General features: G+C 40.2%; 1 protein-coding gene across 2 annotated transcripts in view; it reads right to left on the reverse strand.

Annotated features, from left to right (window-relative positions):
• Nucleotides 1-1240: 1240 nt before the first annotated feature.
• Nucleotides 1241-20891, reverse strand: part of ccdc186 (coiled-coil domain-containing protein 186) — a 39233-nt gene continuing 19582 nt past the window's right edge. The window contains exons 11-16 of one of the 2 annotated variants that reach the window (XM_074662904.1): nucleotides 18822-19077; nucleotides 18288-18477; nucleotides 15810-15890; nucleotides 15381-15609; nucleotides 6892-7111; nucleotides 1241-3670 (exon numbers count right to left, since the gene is read on the reverse strand). In XM_074662904.1, the coding sequence (XP_074519005.1) occupies nucleotides 3590-3670; nucleotides 6892-7111; nucleotides 15381-15609; nucleotides 15810-15890; nucleotides 18288-18477; nucleotides 18822-19077 (1057 nt within the window). In that variant the 3' untranslated portion in view covers nucleotides 1241-3589. Of the gene's footprint in view, nucleotides 3671-6891; nucleotides 7112-15380; nucleotides 15610-15791; nucleotides 15891-18287; nucleotides 18478-18821; nucleotides 19078-20891 lie in introns of both variants that reach the window. The other variant, XM_074662903.1, reaches the window with a different exon arrangement.

Here is a 20891-nt window from a genome sequence, read left to right on the forward strand (position 1 = left end):
TTATTCCAGCACCCATCTATCTATCCATCCATACATCCTTTCAAGCACGCATGTATCTACTTATCCATCAAATCTCATTATGCATCCAACTGTCCAACAGTTTCAGAACACTGCCCTTTATTTACCCATCCATTCAAGCTTCCGTCCAAACATCCAAGAATGCATTCATTCTTTTATCAACTGATTTAAGAATTTATCCCTAAATCCAGCCATGCAATTTGCCATCCATCAATTTATCTAGGCATGCATTCCTTTATTCATCCATCCATCCATTTAAGCTTACATGCATCCATCCATCCAAGCATCTACACATGCACTGATTATTCTTTCCTCTTTTCCTCTTTTTGGGCTCATTGGGCACCGTGCAGGGTTTTCCTCTGACAGGCTGTCAGCCTAAAGATGGAAATAGAATCAAAGACAGAGCAGTTTCAGCGTAAGACTGTAGCCCTGACTGCAGTGGTCTCTGGTCTGACTTCAAGCCTCAAACATTTGTAGCATGTCTTCTCTCACTTCTTACTCCTCATGTTTCCTGTTTCTCCCTAGATTTCCATCCAAATTTTTTTTTGTTTATTTATTTAAATGTTTGTTCCTTTTTTTTAATTATAGCTCCTAAATGTACATCTTTTTGGTCTTTTATTTGGCTTTTACTTATGTTTTGGTTTTTTGTGTAAGGAAGGAAAATTTAACTCTAAATGTCCTAAAGTTGTTCTATGCAGACCAAATTTTAATCATCAACAAAAAAAATCTATAACGTGAATTAATTCTAACAGTACTAAAGCAAGCAGCAATAACATGAGTCTCTTCTTACTTCTCAGTGTTTGCTTCCGTGTACTAAACTCCAGTGTCCTTGAAAGACCAGGTCACTTAAACTTGATTGATGCTTAAACTTGAACTGAAATGGCAGGTTGTGGAGGAAAGTTCAATCTCTGGCATTCCCACAGCATTAGATTTTAAATCATCTGGAATGACTGACAGTGGTGCAGCGATGTGCATGACCTCCACTGCTGCTGACGCTGCTGCTTTAACGGAGAGGACCTACAGCTGCAGGCTGCAGCCCATAAAAAGAGTCACTGTGTGAGAGGTCGTCTCTGTGTAAAATATCCTCTTCACCTTAAATATACCGCATTCCACCGCCAAGCATATAAACCGGCCAGCAGATGTTCCCAGCAGCCTTGAATCAAAACAAAAAATTACAAAAACATGAGTCAAGACCAGAGTAGGACATTCAAGAGAAGGTTAAGACTCATCTCCTTTTATTCCCTGGAAACACCGTATATACAAACACAATCCAGAATCACATATTTTCTCCTTTAAAAACATCTCATTGTAATTTTTCAGATTGACGTATTTACAAATGTATATTATAATCACAGTTTGTATATTCCACAAAACAGAGCAGAGGGGGATCATCACGCAGAGGGGGAGGGAGACAGAAAAATGTCACATTCAGACTCTCACACATTCTGAAATCCATGTCTTCATATGCATATGGAGGAAAACGAGAAACTTATCAGTCATTCGCAAGAGTGCTGCAGCATGGCTTCATTTCAAGGCTGTGAGAAAACACAGGAATCAGCATTGTTCTTCAAGGTGACCAAATCAGAGGAATCTAGAGTCGGACTGTAAGAAATCAGGAAATCTCATGCAGGTGTTTTTGCATAAGTTTGAATTCGCTTCTCCACCTGAAAGAGACGGCGAAACATCAAATACTGGAACATTTTGTACCGTTTTTAAGATGCAAGAAGCATCCGGATCAATTTAACGTGACTGTCCTGCTGGCTTGTAACACAACTTCAGATGTGATGTGTGTGTGGTGTGATAAACGCAGAGCTGCAGCCTTAAGGACTTTCTGAGTTTGAAAGGTTATAAAGTTTTGATATCAAGTAGTTAAATGATGTGACCAGGTTTTCTGTCTCTGTTGGTAGAGAGGAAGTGGAGGTACATCAAACAGCGAGCGCCCACTGCAGCAGCAGGGAAGCTTTAAGGACTCCATGACCTCAATCCAGGAAACTTTCATCTCTATTCACATAGAAGACCATTTTAACATTGCCTCAGGGTGTACGAGAAGGGGATTGGCCTGAAACCATTCATGACCCATAAAAAGCTTCCTTCTGATTGGGGGGAATAAAAATATTTAAAAAAGATTCGGAGGATTATCTTTTGTGACAGATTTTGAGGTCAAGATCAAACAAAGAGCGAGGAAAGTTGAACCAAACTCGTCTCCGCCTCTTTCGTGTTTTCCTTTCCGTCCTTCCCTAAGTGACTGACAAAAACAGCTGTGTCGCGTACCGAGCTGCAGGTGTGCGGGTGTGTTCATGTCGCTGCAAACTCCGGTCTAAATGCAAATCCTGTTTACCCCTCCAGGATGTAACAAACGTCACGGTCAGAGCGGTGAAAGCCTGGGAGCTCTGACGGCGTCAACCATGCTCCAGAGGTTCAAAATTAAAGGCACACATGCAGCTCATACACACACTTTCAAAGAGACACACCAGTTGAGACGCATGTTGCACATAAATACGGAGATATAAAACAGACTGGCGCACAAACATTCAGAACACAAAAAAAGACAAATTATAGAAACATTAAAGGAACAGGATTGCACTTTGTCCCTGAATATATTTCTGTAGGTTCCATCGGCTTTCCTGAGCTACGAATCTTTCTTTCTTCTTCTACAGATTTCATGGCACTACAGAGAAAAATAGGAGTGTGATATGGATCCAGAAACAGAAACTTTTAACCTCTGATGAATCATAATTCAAAATTTCTACATGCTACATGTTAGCAAATGAGGATCCTTTAAAGGAAGTGGAAACAAAAGACACAACAGGAAGGAAACAGAAATTGAAAGCTAGGATGAATTTTTGATGGGAAATTTGACAAAATTAAATAAAAATCTACATTTATGCAACAAAAAGAAAAGAATCAATTTTCTACATTCCGTCTTCTTACATTTGACACATTTTCTTCCAGTAAACCAAAGGAGGCTTCCACACAGATGGCAAAGTGCTGCTCAGCTGCACTGCAAAAACAAAGTCCGTTAAAGTAAATGCAGCACGAGCGACTTCAAAAGCGAGGCACCTTTTTTCTTCAGCAGCTTGCTCGCAAGGAGTCGACGATAAATGTGCAGATGGCATTTTTTAACCTTTGAATTCACACACGGAGAGCTGGTTGGTAGATGGACTTGAAGAGACAGGAACAAAGAGCATGCTGGGAGATGATCGTAAGGAGTCATGTTTTGATAATTTGCTCTACATTCGTGATTATCTTCAAGTCAATTTTACAAGGCAGAGTTTTAAGCTCCAGCGACTCACTTGGAGAGGGTTTTTTTTAAATATTTTTTCATCTTGGCAAGGCTCAGAAGACTTATGTTAGCCAGAGGAAGATTTGTTGTGCATGAGGAGCAGGGAGAGTCGCTTCAATGTGGATGGAATAAGGAAAGTTCAAGTAAGTTGAGACACGTCCATCAAACGGACAATATCCACAAAGTCCTCCATGGACGAAGCCTGAGGCGCTACTGGCACTTACAACATTCACTTTGCTCCTTCATATGTTGGGAAAACGATTCTGAGTCACTTCCTGGCTCTGCGTCTCACTTTCTCCTGCCGTCCTCGGGATCCCTCTGCTGTTTTATGAGCCTCTCGATCTCAGCGCCCAGAGTCTGCAGATTCTCCTGTGAGGGCGAGGAAAGGCTGTTAGACTCAAATACAACGTGAGCTCTGTGTGTGATGTCCGTATGTCAGCCATAATATTTATGTGAGGCTCTGCGAAGACTGTGGCAGCGAGTGTTATTGGAAAATGGCGATGAAGAATTCATCCATCAGAGTGAATGTGAGGCCTTAATTCGCTTCTGTCAGCGCCTTTTGTTTTATTGTCGTTTTATTGTGCCCATGTCAGTTTTTTTAGATCATTTCTTTCTGCTTAACGCCAATCATTTCTCATCCACAAACAAAACGTCAGCACCACAAATACTCCCACATCATAATTTATTGTGTCATTAGGGTTTTTTATGCCCTGTGTCTTAAAGACAAGTTTGACACTAAGACAATTGGAAGCTGCTTGTTTGCAAAAATAGAAACATGATTATTAGAGCGACTGATGTGCCCGCATCAACGAGAGCACAGATTGAAAACAAACTCCAACAAAGCACAAGATGCATGCTGGGAGCTCATTTGTTCACATACTCACATGAATTATGAGCAATTATACACATTTCTCAGACTCACAAGAAGTTTTTTGATCCTCGCTGAAGTTTCAGATGCTTTAATGTTTATGTCTGGATCTGTGAGGAGGCCTCAACCATCAAACTAAGATTCTGTCCTCAAGCGCTGGCCATTGATGAGATGATTTTATTGATCTGGGGTGTTTGAGATCTGATTTTTAACTCATTGTAACATTATTGATGCTTATTTGTTTGAATAATCTTCAAGTGTGAGGAGACTATTTTGCCTCTTCTGACCTCGTCGGCTCCTCCCTGATCTGGAATGGTGGTGTAGTGAGTTTAAAGTTGTGTTCATTCATACTCTAACAGATTTAAAGCCAACAGTCTGGTAGAAAGTCAAAGCAGAGAAGTTTCCAAAAGTTGGCAAAATTGGCAGAGTTGGCACGCCAGTATGTCTGCATACCAGTTACATCAGAGCCATCTGAGCGGACTTTCTGCCTTCCTGACCCATTTTATCCTGACTGATACCTGAACAACATATTTATACTTCCCAACAAGAACGAGCAGGATGTAAAAACTGGACATTGTTGGTTTGAAATAAAAATCTATATCTGGCTGGTTTAAAGAAGGGTAAGGTGCTTTTTTTTAAAGGCTGTATACTGTCCCTTTGGTACCATTCTAGTAGCTTCACATGACTTAAAGGTTAAAAAAATGCCTATTTTTCTAATTCTGGTGAAACTTTTATTTCAGCCTCTGTCTGAAAAGCTTGAATCTAGCTACTGTCTCTTTAAGGCTCTTGCTCCACAAACCCCCCTTTTCTCTGATTGGCCAGCCCTTTACATTGCAGGACTGTTGGGGGTACAGCTATAAGCAGACCTTGGTGTTTGTGGCCACACTCTTAAACATGTAAAACAGTTAAGGGGTCCTTATGACCTCATCATTTTAGAAAGCGGGTTTCATGCTTTTTTTTAGTGGAGGGTTAGGATGATATGCTATTCTCGCGATTGGGGTGCCGATTCGATTTAAATCGTGATTCTTTGATATTTAAGATTTTTGTGATTTTTATTTTGCTTTTTTAACACAAGATTATGTGAAAAAGTTAAATGGTGATGATAATGAATAGAGACTATATCAGGAGCCATATTTTCCCATACAATTCACATTACCTGAGTCAGAGAGAAACATTTCACCCTCTGCTGGAGAAAAGCGGCAATTTTTTCCAATCCAGTTCATAAACAAAGACTGACATGAAGAATTTGAATTTGAAAAAACAAAAATGTTTTTTGACCCAGATTTTGATATTGTCAAACAAAAAAACCCGATATATCAATTTCTGAGGTTTCTACAAAATATAAAAATGTAGTGGTTTGAAATCTGTAGTAATTTAGTGTGGATGTCCAGCATTGTTACTTTTTCCTCTATGTTTAAATATGGGGCTGACATAATACCCCCTCTTTAAAAATGTTTTCCCTACTCTGAAAACTTAATTCAAACACCTGCCCTTGAGATTCCACACTCACAAACTGTCTCTTCAAAAGCCTTACTTCCTGGAGAATAAAGGGGTTATTCAGAACAGTGATAAGCTTCACTGATAAGCCAGACCAGTATGACCACCTGGGTATGTAATGCAACCCAATTCAAAAGCTTTACTTTAAATTCTTCATAGTTGACTCAAACTACATACAAGAGGAGAGCTGGTACCCTATTTAATATAATGCACAGCTTTATTAAGAAGTATTCATGATGTATAGTGAACTGCTTGTTATGCGAATTTGAAACCGGACAGGGTGAGCATGATCTGGTGCCTTATCTTGTCTATTACATGTAATCGCCATACAACGAACATATTTACAAAAACTGAAAGCAGAGGTCTTTCAGGTCTCAGAGTGGAGGCTGTGAAAACACAGAACCCATCTTATATTGTTGTCTCAACAGCTTCGCTGTGACAAAAATAGCACAGTGCTGTTATAAAGTGCCCTCCTGACAATATGAGGGTGTTGTTGTGGATAAAATGTCACAGGAAATATCAAGACAGCTGTTATTTTATGACCGGTGACTTGTCTGACATTTGGGTTGTGTCTCCCCAACCTTTAAAGTCATTTAAAGGTTGGGACCACACAGCCTGGAGTGGACATCTCGTTTCATTTTAAAGCCTCTCGATCAGATGAGGACAGAGTGATTGTCAGGCTGTGACTTAATTTTGAAGAGATGACGTTGTGGAAACGGTGCTCCTCTACAGACTCTGCATTATTGATGTTACTGCTAAAAAAACAGGAAACTCGTGGCCCACTGACACATGTTTTTCCATCATACGAGCTCATGACCTAAAAAGTGAATGAAACCTACTTTTTCAGCATCCATTCTTTCATGGAGGATGTGGTGCAGCTTCCTCACCTGAGGCTCTCTGTGATTTAATTGAGTTCAGATTGAACTGAATCTATTTCCTGAACTCTTCTGTCTTTGGCTGTAGTTGCTTTTATGCTGATGATGGTGTCTGTAAATTTTGTTAGTCAGGTCTAATCAAGGCTGCAAGACTCCAACAGTGCGGCATGACACTGACACAGCAAAATAATTATCCATTCAGGTGGTCTAAAACAATTACACAAACTGCAAAATAAGACATTCTGGAGGAAACTGCTCTCATCATCAATATTAACAAAGCATGCTAATCAGGTTTTGGCTTTGTTAGCTTGAAACTTTGGGAGTTTGAAGCCTCCAGAGGGGGAACTTGCCTTCAGTGTGATGTTCTTCAGCAGTGTGTCCTCCAACACCGCCTGCAGCTTCCTGTTGATCTCCAGCGACAGATCCAGGGTCAGTCCGCTGTCCGCCGGATGCGAGGTGTAAAGCGATGCCATGATGCCCCCCCGCCTGCTCAGGTGGGCTTTGTTGATGTCCGACGCCTCCGACGAGAGGGCCCCTGACTCCTCTCTCAGCACATAGCTCTGGATAATTCTGCAGGGAGGGAGGACGGAGAGAGGGGGAGACGAGTCAAAAAGCGTGCGCGGAATGAGGAGGAGGAAATCGAGTGAATTCACGGCACAATCAGGGAAGTGCTGAGCGAAGAAAATTGAGAAAGTAGGATTTATACGTGGGAGCAAGGGAGGCTCCAACAGAACAGGAGAATGATTCCAGTGGAAAAAGAGGCGGACGTTTCCGGAATAACAAATCAGACTGGGTGGCTTACTGAATTCTTGGTGCACAGAGTACTTTTAGTCATTAAAAAGATGTTTTTAAACCAGTTAGAGGGGAAAGTAAATGGAAATCAGAATGATCAGAATAGCTGATCACTTTTGGGGGCTCTGAAAATCAACCACCCCTTTTCAAACACTTTCATCTCAACAAAAAGTCAAAAGAAAACCCTTGTATTTTTAAGTCTGACTGAGCCAAATTCATTAAAACACCCCCTCTGTTACTACCTTTTCATTTAAGAGGGTCTACAGGGGTCCACAGTCCTACAGTGAAGGTCAGACTCCCTGAACGTCCCCAGAGACATGGTCAGTAATCAATATTTCTAACCTGTTCTTTTTCCAGCTGAACACCTGAAGATCTAACCTGAAGCACTAAGGATATGCAGGCCCACACTGCCATTGTTTAGTTCTCATTCAGCGTGTGTCTGGGGGGGTTTGCAAAGAAGAAGGTGGGTATCTGCCAGATGAGCTCTGTGCAAAGGGATGCTCCTGACCGCGAGTGAGATTCTGTGGGAAGATTTCCACAGGGAGGGATCGACTGTTTTCTTCACAGTCGGGCAACTGCTGGGCTTTGAGAGGTGGATACCCAAAATCTGCAAACACAACAGCGACGACAAAGTCTACAACTGCTGCTATAACTACAACTACTACTACAACCACTACTACCACTGAACTGTACTAATAAAAAACAAAGACCACTTAATGTCTCTTTGATAGTAAGACCAGGAACGTAAGAAAGCTAAACACAACAAAACAAAAAAATAGAAATTCAGATTGACTAAATCTAACGAACGTTGGAGAATTTTCAGAAAAAAAGTAAGAATTGTGACTCCAAAGACCAAATTTTAAATTCTTAGACTGAATTGTGAAAACTGAGACAGAAGTCAGAACTCGAATATAGGGATGGACATTGATAGGATTTTATCGATATCAATGCCCTTATCGATTCAGCTTAATGATTCAATTTTTTATCCATTCCCTTATCAATTCCTCCTTTTTTAAAGTGAATAAATATGTAATTGGTCACTGGATCTGGATATTTCCCAGCGAAAATAAAAAGACGTACGTAAAAGTTGCACGTGATGTGACATTGATGTACAGTTTTGTAATATGTTATTGACTCAAGTAAGCCATCTAGTGTCTTGAAGTGGTTATAGCATTATTCTAAGTTGTTTGGAACCTTGTCGTAGTTATGAAGCCAACCATGAGCCTAACTTTTCTTTCATTTGCTTGAAAGTATTTTGACATTTGGGGTTCTCAGTATTGTTTAATAAGAGCAACTGTGATATGCCTCTGTGATGAAAGTTGAAATTCTACTCTGAAGCCAAAGTTATACCGATGTATGCTAACCCCTAGCGCATCGATGCAATGCCCCGTATACATTAGTATGAAACTAGCGCTATTTTGTTTATTTTAAATGTAATGAATAGGAATCTTCTGTGAGAGAGTAATGTCGATTTCTTTGAGAGTTCAGTTCGTCAGTAAAATTTCAAGCTAGAAATCCCTAAACAGGGTTTTCTTGGTCAATGTTAACTCACTGCCAAGCTAAGAAAGCTGCGGCAGACTAGTCACATAAGGCCCGCAGCTCTGGCATAGTGTAAAGAATTGATAAGAGAATCGTTAAGCACAAAGGCTAACAATATCGATGGATTGGTCTGTATATGTGTTTGTGGTAAAAATGTAACTGTGCTGCTGCTGTCTTGGTCAGGACACTCTTGGAAAAGAGATTTTTAATCTCAATGATTATTTTTCCAGGTTAAATCTTTGATGTCACTGACCTTTTTTTAATGTGTGCTGGAAAAAAATTCTCATGGCTGACAGTCAATATCAAAATCCTAGTTATTTATTTTTTTATGGGAATGGGATATTTATAACAGACTAAAGCTCCTTTTCACACATACTTGATATTGTGTTTTAAGTCTGTACAGGACGGGTGTTAATGCTCAATATAACAAAAGGGAATGGACTTGCTTAGCAACCCAAAAACTTTCCCAACATCTTCCAGCTGAGCTTAGTGTGCAGATCAAAACAGCTGAATTTGTTATCCCTGAAATTCTTCTAGATTTTTTCCTGAAAGCCTCTACAGTACAATTTATGCCCATTGAGCAGCCACCATTGTGGACCACCACTCCTGCTTATCCACCTACATGTTCTCCCAATCACTTTCCTTGCTCGGACCAAATGGCGTACATCAAGATGTGACAATCTCCTGCTGTGAGGGGCATGTGTGAACGGTTCCTGTAAATATCAGGGCCTGAGTGTCAAAATATCAAGACAACATCCAAAGTCCATGTGTGAAAAGGGCTCTATCCACTGAGCAGGGTCTTCTGACCAACTATTCCTGCATCAGAAGGCTTTTGATTATTGGTGAAAAGAAGTCTTGTGAGAGCTGAAACATGCAAGTGTTTCTCTAAAAGACAGAATATCTACCATGCATTTGTGGTGGATTGTGAATGAGGTTTTTGAAACATGCTACTGGACATGCAGCCACCTAGAACTGTTGAATTTTAAACCTTCATTAAGTGCAACTGAAAGCTTTTCTATAAGCAATTCTACCTGTGCAGATATAAAACAGGCCAACTATAGGAGAAGAAAAGAAGTGGGGATAAAACCACAAGTAATGCATGCAATTTAACTCCTCACTTTTAACTTTTGCTGTGGTTTGATTGTGGTTGTGGTTATTGTGCTAGTACAGCAAACCTTTCACAAAGTTCACAGAATATCTAAGCACTACATAAAACTAAAACTGTATGTTGCAATGTAAGCACCATTAATCAAAGAGGGGAAAAAAGCTATGGAGCAAAAAAGAAATGAAATGACACAGCAGCTATGTAAGCAAACTAAGTCCCCCTTCACCCACACACACACACACACACACACATACGGACACAACACCTGGGCTTGCACGGACAAAAAAATGAGACTTACCTCTGACTAGACTTGCAAGGGTCCATATTTGGACCCCAGTCCCATCACGAAAGTGTTTAGTAAAAACAAAACAGTGACAGAAATTAAAGATGTGGCCACATGAGGGGCTGAGTGGCATGCATGGGCCGGCGAGTGTCAGGAGGGAGGAAGGGGGAGGGTGTGTGCAACATGTGGGGATCAAGCAGGACGATGACTGACGTTACATCAGGGTCAGCACAACATCGAGTGGAAGTATTTGGTATTATGTTTTTTTTAATGCTATTTTCTGCTTTTATTGTTTTTGTTATTTTCCTATGAGGAGATCTATTGATTATAGGAGACCAGCTACCCAAAAGTGAAGCTAAATCAGTTAGAGCTCCTGCGTAACTGGACTCAATTACACGTCAATAGATGGATGATTTTTAGATTTAATTTTCTTGAAAAGTTCAGATTCAATTTTTAGTTTTTTTTTTTTTTAATGTCAAGTCATGATTGGCATGTGCCCCTCGTAGACAATTTTAAGCTAGATGTTGGGCCTGATCAGCATTTATTCATCCCAATAATCCTCAAATGTGTGTGTCAGAGCCTCCCTGCTCTGTAATCCTAAATCTTCAACATATTAAATATTTAAAATTCCTGACTCAACTTCCTCTGACTAAATTCTTTTACTTGTTCTCTGTTGCTTCTTGACAGAACACGCCTGGATAGTCAGCTTATGACTTCAATGGCTCTTTGTGTTTGTTTATCTTCCAACCTGAGGGAGATTTGCAGGGTTTATTAGTCAGTTAATATTTGTGTTAGTTAACAGAAGGGGAGCAGTGCCTATTCTGCAGATACATGGATCACATTACTTAAGAGTATGTCCTGACTCTAAAATCTGGGAGCACATTATGTCACAACCCACTGCGGTGGTATTTCTGCTTTATTTTGCTGCATAAAGCAGGAGCAGATAAGGACACAAAGTCCATATTTATTTATAGCCTATGATAGGTGGTGTGCTTTTATTAGCTTTAAATAAATTAAATTTTTTCTGCATATTACTTTTGAATTTTTGCATAATAATACAGTTTTTCTCAGCCAAGAGACTGCAAAGTGGTGGATGTTGTGTTTTAAGCATGCATGAAATGAAAGTGGAATTTCTGGATACATCATAGCTCTTGGATGTAATGTTTTGCAACATACCCTCTCTACTGGGAGCATCGCAGGCCCTACTGCAATTGCAAGTATTTCTAAAAACCATCTGCCAGTGAGGCCAGATAGGCCAATTACCCTTGAAAGGATCCATTACAATATATCTTAACTGCATTTAGCAGATGTGGGTCCATGATAAGCCACATTAGAGCCTATACTGCTCCCATTCACGGCTTCTATTGATTATAAAGCTAACAGGGTAAAAACAAAGATGCACTGCAGATAAACAATCCACACCTAATCCTCCTGCAGCTTTATCCTCATCTGCATTAATATTTTAATTCAAGTCACACAAAGGGACCATAAGGGCTTAATGGTCATAATAACCAGGTGTGGGGACTGAAGGAGACGTCATTGCCCTTGAAGGGTGGTGATTCTGTTTCTGCAAGTTTCAGCTCATTTACTTCAAGTAGCATGTAATGTATGGATGTTAAAGTCAGTGACCTAGTGATGTCTTTTTTAGCAGCATGTGAACGCACAGTTTTATGAATTAATGACCCATAATTCAAAGTGTAGATTGATTGAACTGTAGACTCTATGACCAGGCTTCCTCAATGAGTAAAGCATAGTTTTTATGTGCAGTTTGCACTGGATGTAGATTGTATTTTGGAGGATTTGCCTACAAAACCAGTGTGGCTGAAGTAGGGATGGGTACCTTTCACATTTGAAATGATACGGTCCCGGTTCTCAACGGTACCAATTTTCTGTACCTTTTTTGTGTTAATGTGGTAAAAAATATCATTTTTTTTAACAATAAAAGATATATTTTTTTAAATGTAACATATTTATTCTTCACTATATAACCTTGTAATGCTGTGTTCATATCCAGCATGGAAAATCTTCTACTCTTCCACTCCCTCACAGTCACAGGGATGCATTTAGGTACCTAAACATTTTGATTTTACATGAAACGGTACCCAGTACCTGGTACTTTTGACAGAATTCGGTTGGTACCTGTAGAAGTACCTAATTCGGTACCCATCCCTTGCCTGAAGTAATGCCACCTACTTTTAAAGTCTATCTCTTTGATTAAAAAAAACAGCTAATATAAGCAGTGGAATGTAGGGGTACACGGATGACAATTTTCTGCCAGTACCGATTTGGGCCGATACCAATTTCTATTCGTTATTTCTTGTATCTGACAGCATATACCAGGGGTGGCCAACCTGTGGCTCGCGAGCCACATGTGGCTCTTTGCCTTTCCATGTGTGGCTCTTCAATCCATTCATAAAAAAAATATATAGTTATGAGTAGTGGTGTGTCGATCAATCTAAACTATATATAGATATATTTGGATGCCAACGTTGGAATCAGTTGGGATTGATACTGAAGTTTCAGTTTCTCTTCTCTAGTACGAATTGAAACACACAAACACAGTAAATCTCGCTTTGAAAATTGAAAATGTATTGATTTTTATTTTATGTCATTTCGTTTATGTGTGAGAGGAAGTGTGTTTGTAAGACCACGTGTGTGATGTGGCTCTTCATAGTATCAGGGTTATTTTTGTGGCTCTTGGTCTCTGACCGGTTGGCCACCCATGGCATATACCTTTAATGTTTCAATCTTATTTAATTGAAAATCATTGAACAACACCTGTGAAACAATAAAAATCGTTATGTTTCAACTTAAACAACAAATAAAGTGTCCTAAGTTTTAGGTCTCAGAGCAAAAAGCAACAATGGCTGGCTGTCAGACCTTCCTGGAGGTATACAAGACCAGTTTTATATGTAAGGATGGGCCGATCACCAATCCCCCAAAATTAAGAAAATCGGCAACGATCGATGGGTGCATGTCTAGTGGAATGGTCTTTGAGAGAAAAGTAAAAGCTCTTCTAGTGAGAAAAAGAAATTTGATCCTAATCTTCTTCCTATAACTGCCCCTCATGTCAGTGACCCTCTCAGCTTCTGTCTCATATCTGTGTCTCTGTCATTTATCTCCTGCTTCAGGCTTACAGTGAGCTCATCACCAGCCTGTCCTGGAGAGAAAGAGACACAAAGGAAGAAAGGACAATTTCACATCCACATTCTAGTTAAAGTAACCCCCTTAGCTTAGCAGAGATCTTTTACAGAAGCTAATTTTAGCCCAGCAACCGTGGGATTCGTCCTCAACTCTTGAATGTAGGTTGAGGCTAATGGATTCAATCTGAGCATACGGCTTCAGAAACAAATGAGAAGTGGGATGAGTGGAGAAGAATTAAGTGGTCTGACATATCTGGAACCCAGAGCAGAGGTGATGTAGAGCTTAAATGGAGTGATTCATGCAGATCAATAAAGATTTCACACGTTTTTAACCGCTATGGAAATGTTTTAGGAGATTATTTTATGAAAGAATCTAATACGCAAACTCAATTTCATTGAGACATTGGCCTGCAATTCACTTCAGCTGTTACAGGAAGATATGATGGGATTAAGATAGCTTTGGCCTCCTTCACACGGTCTCTTTAGTTTAGGATCTTTCCATGAATATAAATGCAGCATTATGGACGAGCCACACCGATGGATCAGGATCGGCTGGACTATAAATAGCATGGGTTGAAGTTTGTCATGAATCAGAGATGTGGAGTTTGCATGAAGTACAAACTTAAGCAGGGACACGAAAGGATGTGGGGGCTATAAACTGCATCTGTGAGCCCTTCAAGGTCAGACGAAGCACTGAAGTACATGGGTGAGAGGTACAGTGTGATAAATTATTAAAGAAATGTATCTTAGAAGAAAACCCTTCTGAATTAAAATGTGTTTTTATTCCTTTGAAACTTCAACTAGCTGCGAGACACTGCTCTGCCTTTGATGCTACATATTTTATGATGCTTCATTGCTGAAAGGCAAATTGTATTTCCGCAAGTATTCACAGAAAGTTACAGGATCCTTTAGAAAAGGAGCAGTAGCAACACTACTGCACAACTGGTTCATTAATAAGGAATGCTGACAGGTCTGAAAAACTGCTCAGACATTGTCAGGGGAACTTAAAGAGGGGGTATTCTGCTTTATTTTCCCACATTTTAAACATGGATATGAAGTGTATGTTCATATAAAATGTGTGCAAAATTTGAATTCTTAACTAGTAGAAATCCCTGAATCTCTCTTTAAACTGTTCAAAATGGTTCATCCTTAAAGTATAGCGCGAGATCTCAACGAGATCTTCACGAGATCTCAACGAGATCTTCACGAGATCTTCAAAAGTTTTGGTCAAATGATGAGATCATCACGCAAGGATCTCCTAACTGTTTCATAACACGAAGGTCTGCTCATAGCTCTGCCCCAGATAGGCCTCCAGTTGGCTGGCCAATCAGAGAGAAGGGGGTTTGTGGAGTGTGGTGCCTTAAGGAGACAGAGCCTGGAATAAAGGTTTTCTAAAACACCAGTGTGACAAAAAAAAAATTTGGCTGTTAATCACTTAAAGGTGCTTTGGAGATACCAGGGGTGCAGTTTGAAGTCCCGCTAAAAAAGCACCATACCCCTCTTTAATGCGGGGGCTCCTAATTTGGAGATATAGAAAATTCTCTGTAACGTTTTCACTTTTTCACTCCCTTCTTATTTTACTTGATTTTTACTCATTGTTTTTGGTTTATTTGCATATTTAACTGGTTCAACGTAACAATATTTTCACATGTTGTTTGGAATTTTTACTCAAGCAAAACTTTTCCTTTTTTACTTTTTGTTTCAATTTCTCCTTTGTTTTCACTTTTGGCTGCATGTTTTTTTGAAAGGTAGTGTATGACGAGCAAAAGTAAGATTTTCTGTTTTTTTAGTTCCATTTCTTCAGTTTAGTAAAAAAAAAAAAAAAAAAAAAAACATCCACTGAGCCAGCCCCTGTCAAATTCCCATCTTCAAAGCAGGGGGACCACACAGTGCACACAGCAGTTCAGGAATGGAAGTATGAAAGTGTCCCCACCACCTTTCTTTCTCTCCCACTGCACTTCACACCATCCCACTCACTTTGTCTTTTTCCTGATCTCCTCCACCAGCTGCTTGATGTGATCCTCCATGAACTCGATCTTTTCCTGCTTGCGAGCCAGCGCCTTCTGCAGACGGACGATGCGATCCACGAGCACGGCCTTGTCCACCTCTGGAAAGCTGTCAACAACCACCACTGAAGGAGCCGACTGGTTATCTAGCGAGCGTTCTTCTACGCCACTGCTCCCACCGTGGCGAGCATTCAAAGAGCCTTTTGAAAACAGACAAAGAAGATTCAAATTTATATTAATTTATTATATATAAATCATCTTTTTTTTTGTATCAATTTGAGTTTTAAAAATGAACACCAACTTTATGAAGGATACCCCACCAAAAGGAAGAAAGGAAGAAAAAGTTCTGCATTTGTAACTTCTTTGTGGGTTAAATACTAACCAAATCCTGGAGTAGTACCTGAGGAGCTTGAGCGGCTGCCCATACTGCTGGCATCCCGGTCACAGCCTCCATTCTCCACCTGCTCCAGTCTTTTTCGAGCTGATGGAGAAGCGTAAAGAAGAAAACGTCAGCTGAGATTATCACAAGACAGTGTGAGCGGCATTTTCTGAATCAATGTTCTGTTTTCTGAGTAAAAAGAAGGCTGTCCATCAAAGAAACAGCAACTGATGTCCATAATAAGAAAATATTCCATATTTCTCTTCATTAACAACTTGAAATAGATTGATAGAAGAAAGTCAAACCTAAGCATTATCGCATGACTGAACTCTGTTTTCATTACTCTTCTTCTGTGAAGGAGTTCACCTGGATTAATGTAACACAGGTTTGCCTTTGAAGAAGAGTGCAAGCCCAGCAAACCTTCCATGCATCCACATAGATTAATTTCACTGTACCGCAACACTGATGACGAATAATCAGGAGCTCTCTTCAGATATAAATGTTCTCAAAGGGAAAACTCAGAGTGAAAAGCTGAACTTTGTGCCTTTAGGTTGCTGCATGTGTGTGTCTGGAAAGCAAAGCAAGAAGAGGCTGGGTCGCTACCTGTGCACACACTCTCATCTCTTTTGTTACTGATCAGTGTGTGTTACACTTCTGTTTCAGCTGAGGGTGAATCCTGAGAGGGTTGAGTGTTTTAGACAATCTACACACCAGGGCCAGTATTCACAAAGCTTCCCAGAGTCCTCTCAGAGAGCTCCTAACTCAGCCTAAAAATTTCTCGCAAGGAGTCTTAGCTTAATGTAAGTGATTCAGGAAGCTTCTGAGAGCAACTCCGAGCAAGCAGGAGACAGAAACTTTAATCTTAGTGAGGAGGTGTGGTTGACCCCGTTGCTGGGTATGATGCAGTTGATACAAAAAAGGAAAAGATGAGGTGGAAAAATGCTCCATGCTCCTAATGCTGAATGGACAGTAAAACCAATGAATCGCATAACTCACTGATTATTTTGATTTGCTTATCAATCCATTTACTGTCCATGCTGCTTATGTTACAACTCAATGTGTTTGATTTTAATGGTGGAAGCAGACTCATCTGTCAGCTCTTCCTGTGATTACTGGCGTCCATATAAAAAGTGGTTTGGTTTTTCAGAACGACCAAAAAAAACAAACGACATGGGTAAAAAAAGACCTAGACAGAGGAGCCTGCTGTTGGCTCAGCACATGGAGAAGAATAAAAGAGTTAAGAGGGATTTTGGGTCTCGAGATCATGGCACAAGGGAAGAGGCAGACTTGGAAGCACATTGCCCAACACATCAATGCATTGCTCCCACTCCTCGCGTGCACATTGCACCTGAGTGTGAGAAGCGCTGGTAAGTGCTGCAATCCCAAGCTAGAGCGAAGATAACAGCCCGAAGTGAAGTTGTGCCTAAACAGTTTTGTGGGCTACTACTTAGGGTATAACATTGGTTTCAATTTCATCTACTCACTAACCAGACTGTTTAGGGGGTGAATCAGCAGGTCAGCAGAAACTGCGTTTAGCATGTTGGGAAAGTCCAACATCAGTATCAGTAGCCACGTTTACATGGACCCAAATATCCGCTTGCATTCAATTTATTTGTTCAAACGGAAAGAATTTAACCTTTGTATACACCTCATTTTGAAAGAAAAGTGCCAATTCGAATGGACATTTAATCGGTTTCACAGGGGTGGAATATTCCTTTCCCCGAACCGATTGAGGTATCATGTACCCATTCAAATGGAAAGTTGTCAGGGTGGGTTCTTTCAGCGCACGCTCAGATATGACGTAAGACGCAACTAGAGATGTTCCTCAATTTGTTTCTGTTTGTTTTGCTCCATTGACTATTCTGTTTGATTATAGCGGTGCATGTAGATCGGAGATTGGAATATTCCTTTCCATGTATACTGTTGTTTTTGGAAAAGTAATTCAAAAAGATTCCATTCGGAAAGACAAAAATACTCCTCATGTCACCGTGGCTAGTGTTTACTCTTAGACTTTTTTAAAAGTCCTCCTTCTACTTCCTAACAGTTTTTCACCTTAGGAGCTCTCTTAAGGCTTAAAACGCTTTGTGAATAACTTTTATCTTACCAAGGGAAAATTCAAAGAAAAATCTTAGAATAGAAGGAATTCTAAGATTTTCTTAAGAATGACGGCACTGAGAGCTACTTTTAGCCTAAGGGTGCTTTGTGAATACAGGCCTAGATGACTTCTAGATCTGTCCTTGTTTTAAAACTGTGGGGGAACACACACACACAGAGACAGCTTAGCCACTTTGGTGTGTGTTCTGTTGTTCAGCAACTAAGAAACAAGAGAATATTGATCTTCTTTTATAATTCTTCATTAGGCTCTGGGTACAATTTCTCTTTACGTTTGCTGCCATGCTCATGAGCAGTTACATCAGTTTGATGGCACGATCCACTAAATTTGTCACTGATTTTTTCTGCGTTTGCTTGAATTTCTTTAAAGTTGGATGTTTTCCTGACCTTGTGTCAGCTGCTTCGTCAGATCCTTGATGTTGGCTGCTTGTTTCCTCTTCTGGGTCACCAGTTCATCCCTCAGCTCTTCCACTCGGGTTTTCAGCTGGGACACCTCGGTCTGCAGCGCTGTCCGCTCCTCCTGCAGGCTCTCCACCTCCTGCTGCCTCAGCACCTCCTCCTGTTTCAGCTGCCGCGACTGCAGGATTCATGTAGACGAGGGGTAAATTGATTGATACGTGTTTACAGCCATAATAGAGTAAGAGGATATTGTGACAGTGGCTGCTGGCACAGAAAAAAATGTGTGATGCAGAAAAATATGGCAGCTCAAGGATACTGATTATTCAGACAGAGCTGTAACAAATGTGTCAAGGGCAAAAAATGGTCGACATCACATTTGTTCTACTTTTTGAATATTTAAAAGAACAAAGATACCCTAGAAATGAATACTGACAACATAAAAAAGATTAAACGCCATCAGTAATGAGTCCCTTCTAAGTTTGGGGAAGGATTTCAGAGAGATGTTCAACCAAGTTGCCAAACCTTGTCATCCAGCAGCCTGTTTGTCTCCTCCAGCCTCGCCTGCAGCTCTGTGAAGGTGCCAGTCAGGACATCCAGCTGATTCTGGAGGGCGTTGCTCTCTGACTGCAGCTGAGCGTTCTTGCTGCTCAGCTTCTCGGTGAAGCCCAGTAACTCGGCCTCCCGCTCCCTGCTGCCCTGAACGTCTCGCTGCAGGTCAGCCATCTGGTTTGTCAGGCCCTCCACTTCGTCCCGTAGAGACGTGACCTCTTGCTGATCACTGCGAGACACAAGGAAAAAAAGACGAATTAAATCACGTTTGAAGCTGAAACTTAAAAAAACATGCTTTTATTTACTAAATTACTGATGATGTGCAGCTACACCTCATAATCCCAACCTCTCTGTTACTGAAGTTGCTTGTGAACTAAATGAGAACAAGCATCAAATCTTTTCACTTCTGCCAATAACTAAAAACGTTTCTTCAAAAAACTTCCTGCTGCTTAACTGACAGCCAAAAAAAACTTTTGTACCAATCAATTTGGTTTGGCGCCACCTACTTATGGAGCTCTGGCAGGCACAGAAAGCAACATTTGAATAATTGGAAAAGTTTCCCTCTCCTTTCCATCAAGTTGTGTGCACATGGCTGGCAGAGCCACACACCCACTGAAGGACCTGAGTCACTCTCTGCCCTGTGTGCTATATCTGTCCGTGGCCTAGCTTTGAATCCTGTGAGAAAGGTGCTTGAGGAATTAAATGTGAAAGGACAAGAACTTTATTACAGCCTGTTCAGTTTTATCAGAGCCGTTTATGTTTGAATGGTAAAGAGCAGGCTTTAAGAGGACCCATGCAAATGACACACTTTCTGCTGAGATGAGAGGCTGTTGAAACCTTTAAGCTTCAAAAAGAGCTTATTTTATGTAATGATACTAATCTAGTAACCCACAGACGGCTGTTCTTTTTATTCTGGATTCCTCAGCAGAGTCTAAAGCACCTTCAGAAGTATCACTGTCCGTTCTTTTAGAGGTTTCACTTACATTTCCGTCACAAGATCCTACCGTTGTGAAAAACATCCCAAAAACAACTGCTGGATGTTTTTCCGCATTTGGGAAAGCAATCCCTCATTTTCTGCTCACTCAAGAGGTCATTTAAGACAGGCTATGATAGGAGTACTTTGAACTTAAATGGCCTTTCACAGAATAAACTGACTTCACTGGTTGACTCATATGAATGTACAGTTTTTACAGCAGTGGTTTTTCAGAGTGGGGGCACCAGGGGGGTCCTCAGAAAATTGGAGTGAAGGGAAAAATAAGATCTAATTTTTATTTTATTTCATTTTTTTATTTTATTTCATTTCATTTTATTATTTTTATACCCAGAACACGTAAAGTGCCGTATCATCGGAATCTTAAGTTTCCAATTGTACCAAACTGCTTTGTGTGACAGCTGCAACTTCAGCAGTGTCATGACCTGTGTTGACTGGGTGGTTTGCGCATGTTATAAAGCTAATTAAAAAACTAAATTGAACTTTGAGGCTCTTACCCTATCCAACTACTGACTACATGTAAAAGAGGAGTATCCCACCTTGGCTCACAGAACCCTGAAATACCCTGAAAAATTGCAATGACCTACTTGTGTGAGTCTGACTTTTGTTTGTTAATAATTTCATGCTCTAAACAAATGTAAAAAACATTCAAAAGTGAATAAAAGTTAGAAAATATATTCTTAAATTTGACAGTTTATTTATTTATTTATATATTTTTTATAAATATATATTTTGAAACATTGTCTGTAGAGATGGGTACCTTTCACATTTGAAACGATATGGTACCAATGCCCGGTACCTGGCAATTGGTACCAGTACTCAATAGCATCAATTTTCGATACTTTTTTGTGTTTATGTGGTGAAAAATATAAAATTGTAATAATTAAGCACATTTTTTTCAATGTAACATATTTATTCTTCAGTATATAACCTTACAATGCTGTGTTCATATCCAGCATGAACAATCTCCTACTCTTCTTCTCCCTCACAGTCGCAAGGATGCATTCAGGTACCTAAACATGGTACCTTGGTTTTATGTGAATCTGTACCCG

The sequence above is a fragment of the Halichoeres trimaculatus genome, unplaced genomic scaffold (genome assembly GCF_033239565.1).
Source record: "Halichoeres trimaculatus isolate MK-OKI-2021-1 unplaced genomic scaffold, fHalTri1.1 fHalTri1_scaffold_23, whole genome shotgun sequence".
NCBI lineage: Eukaryota > Metazoa > Chordata > Actinopteri > Labriformes > Labridae > Halichoeres > Halichoeres trimaculatus.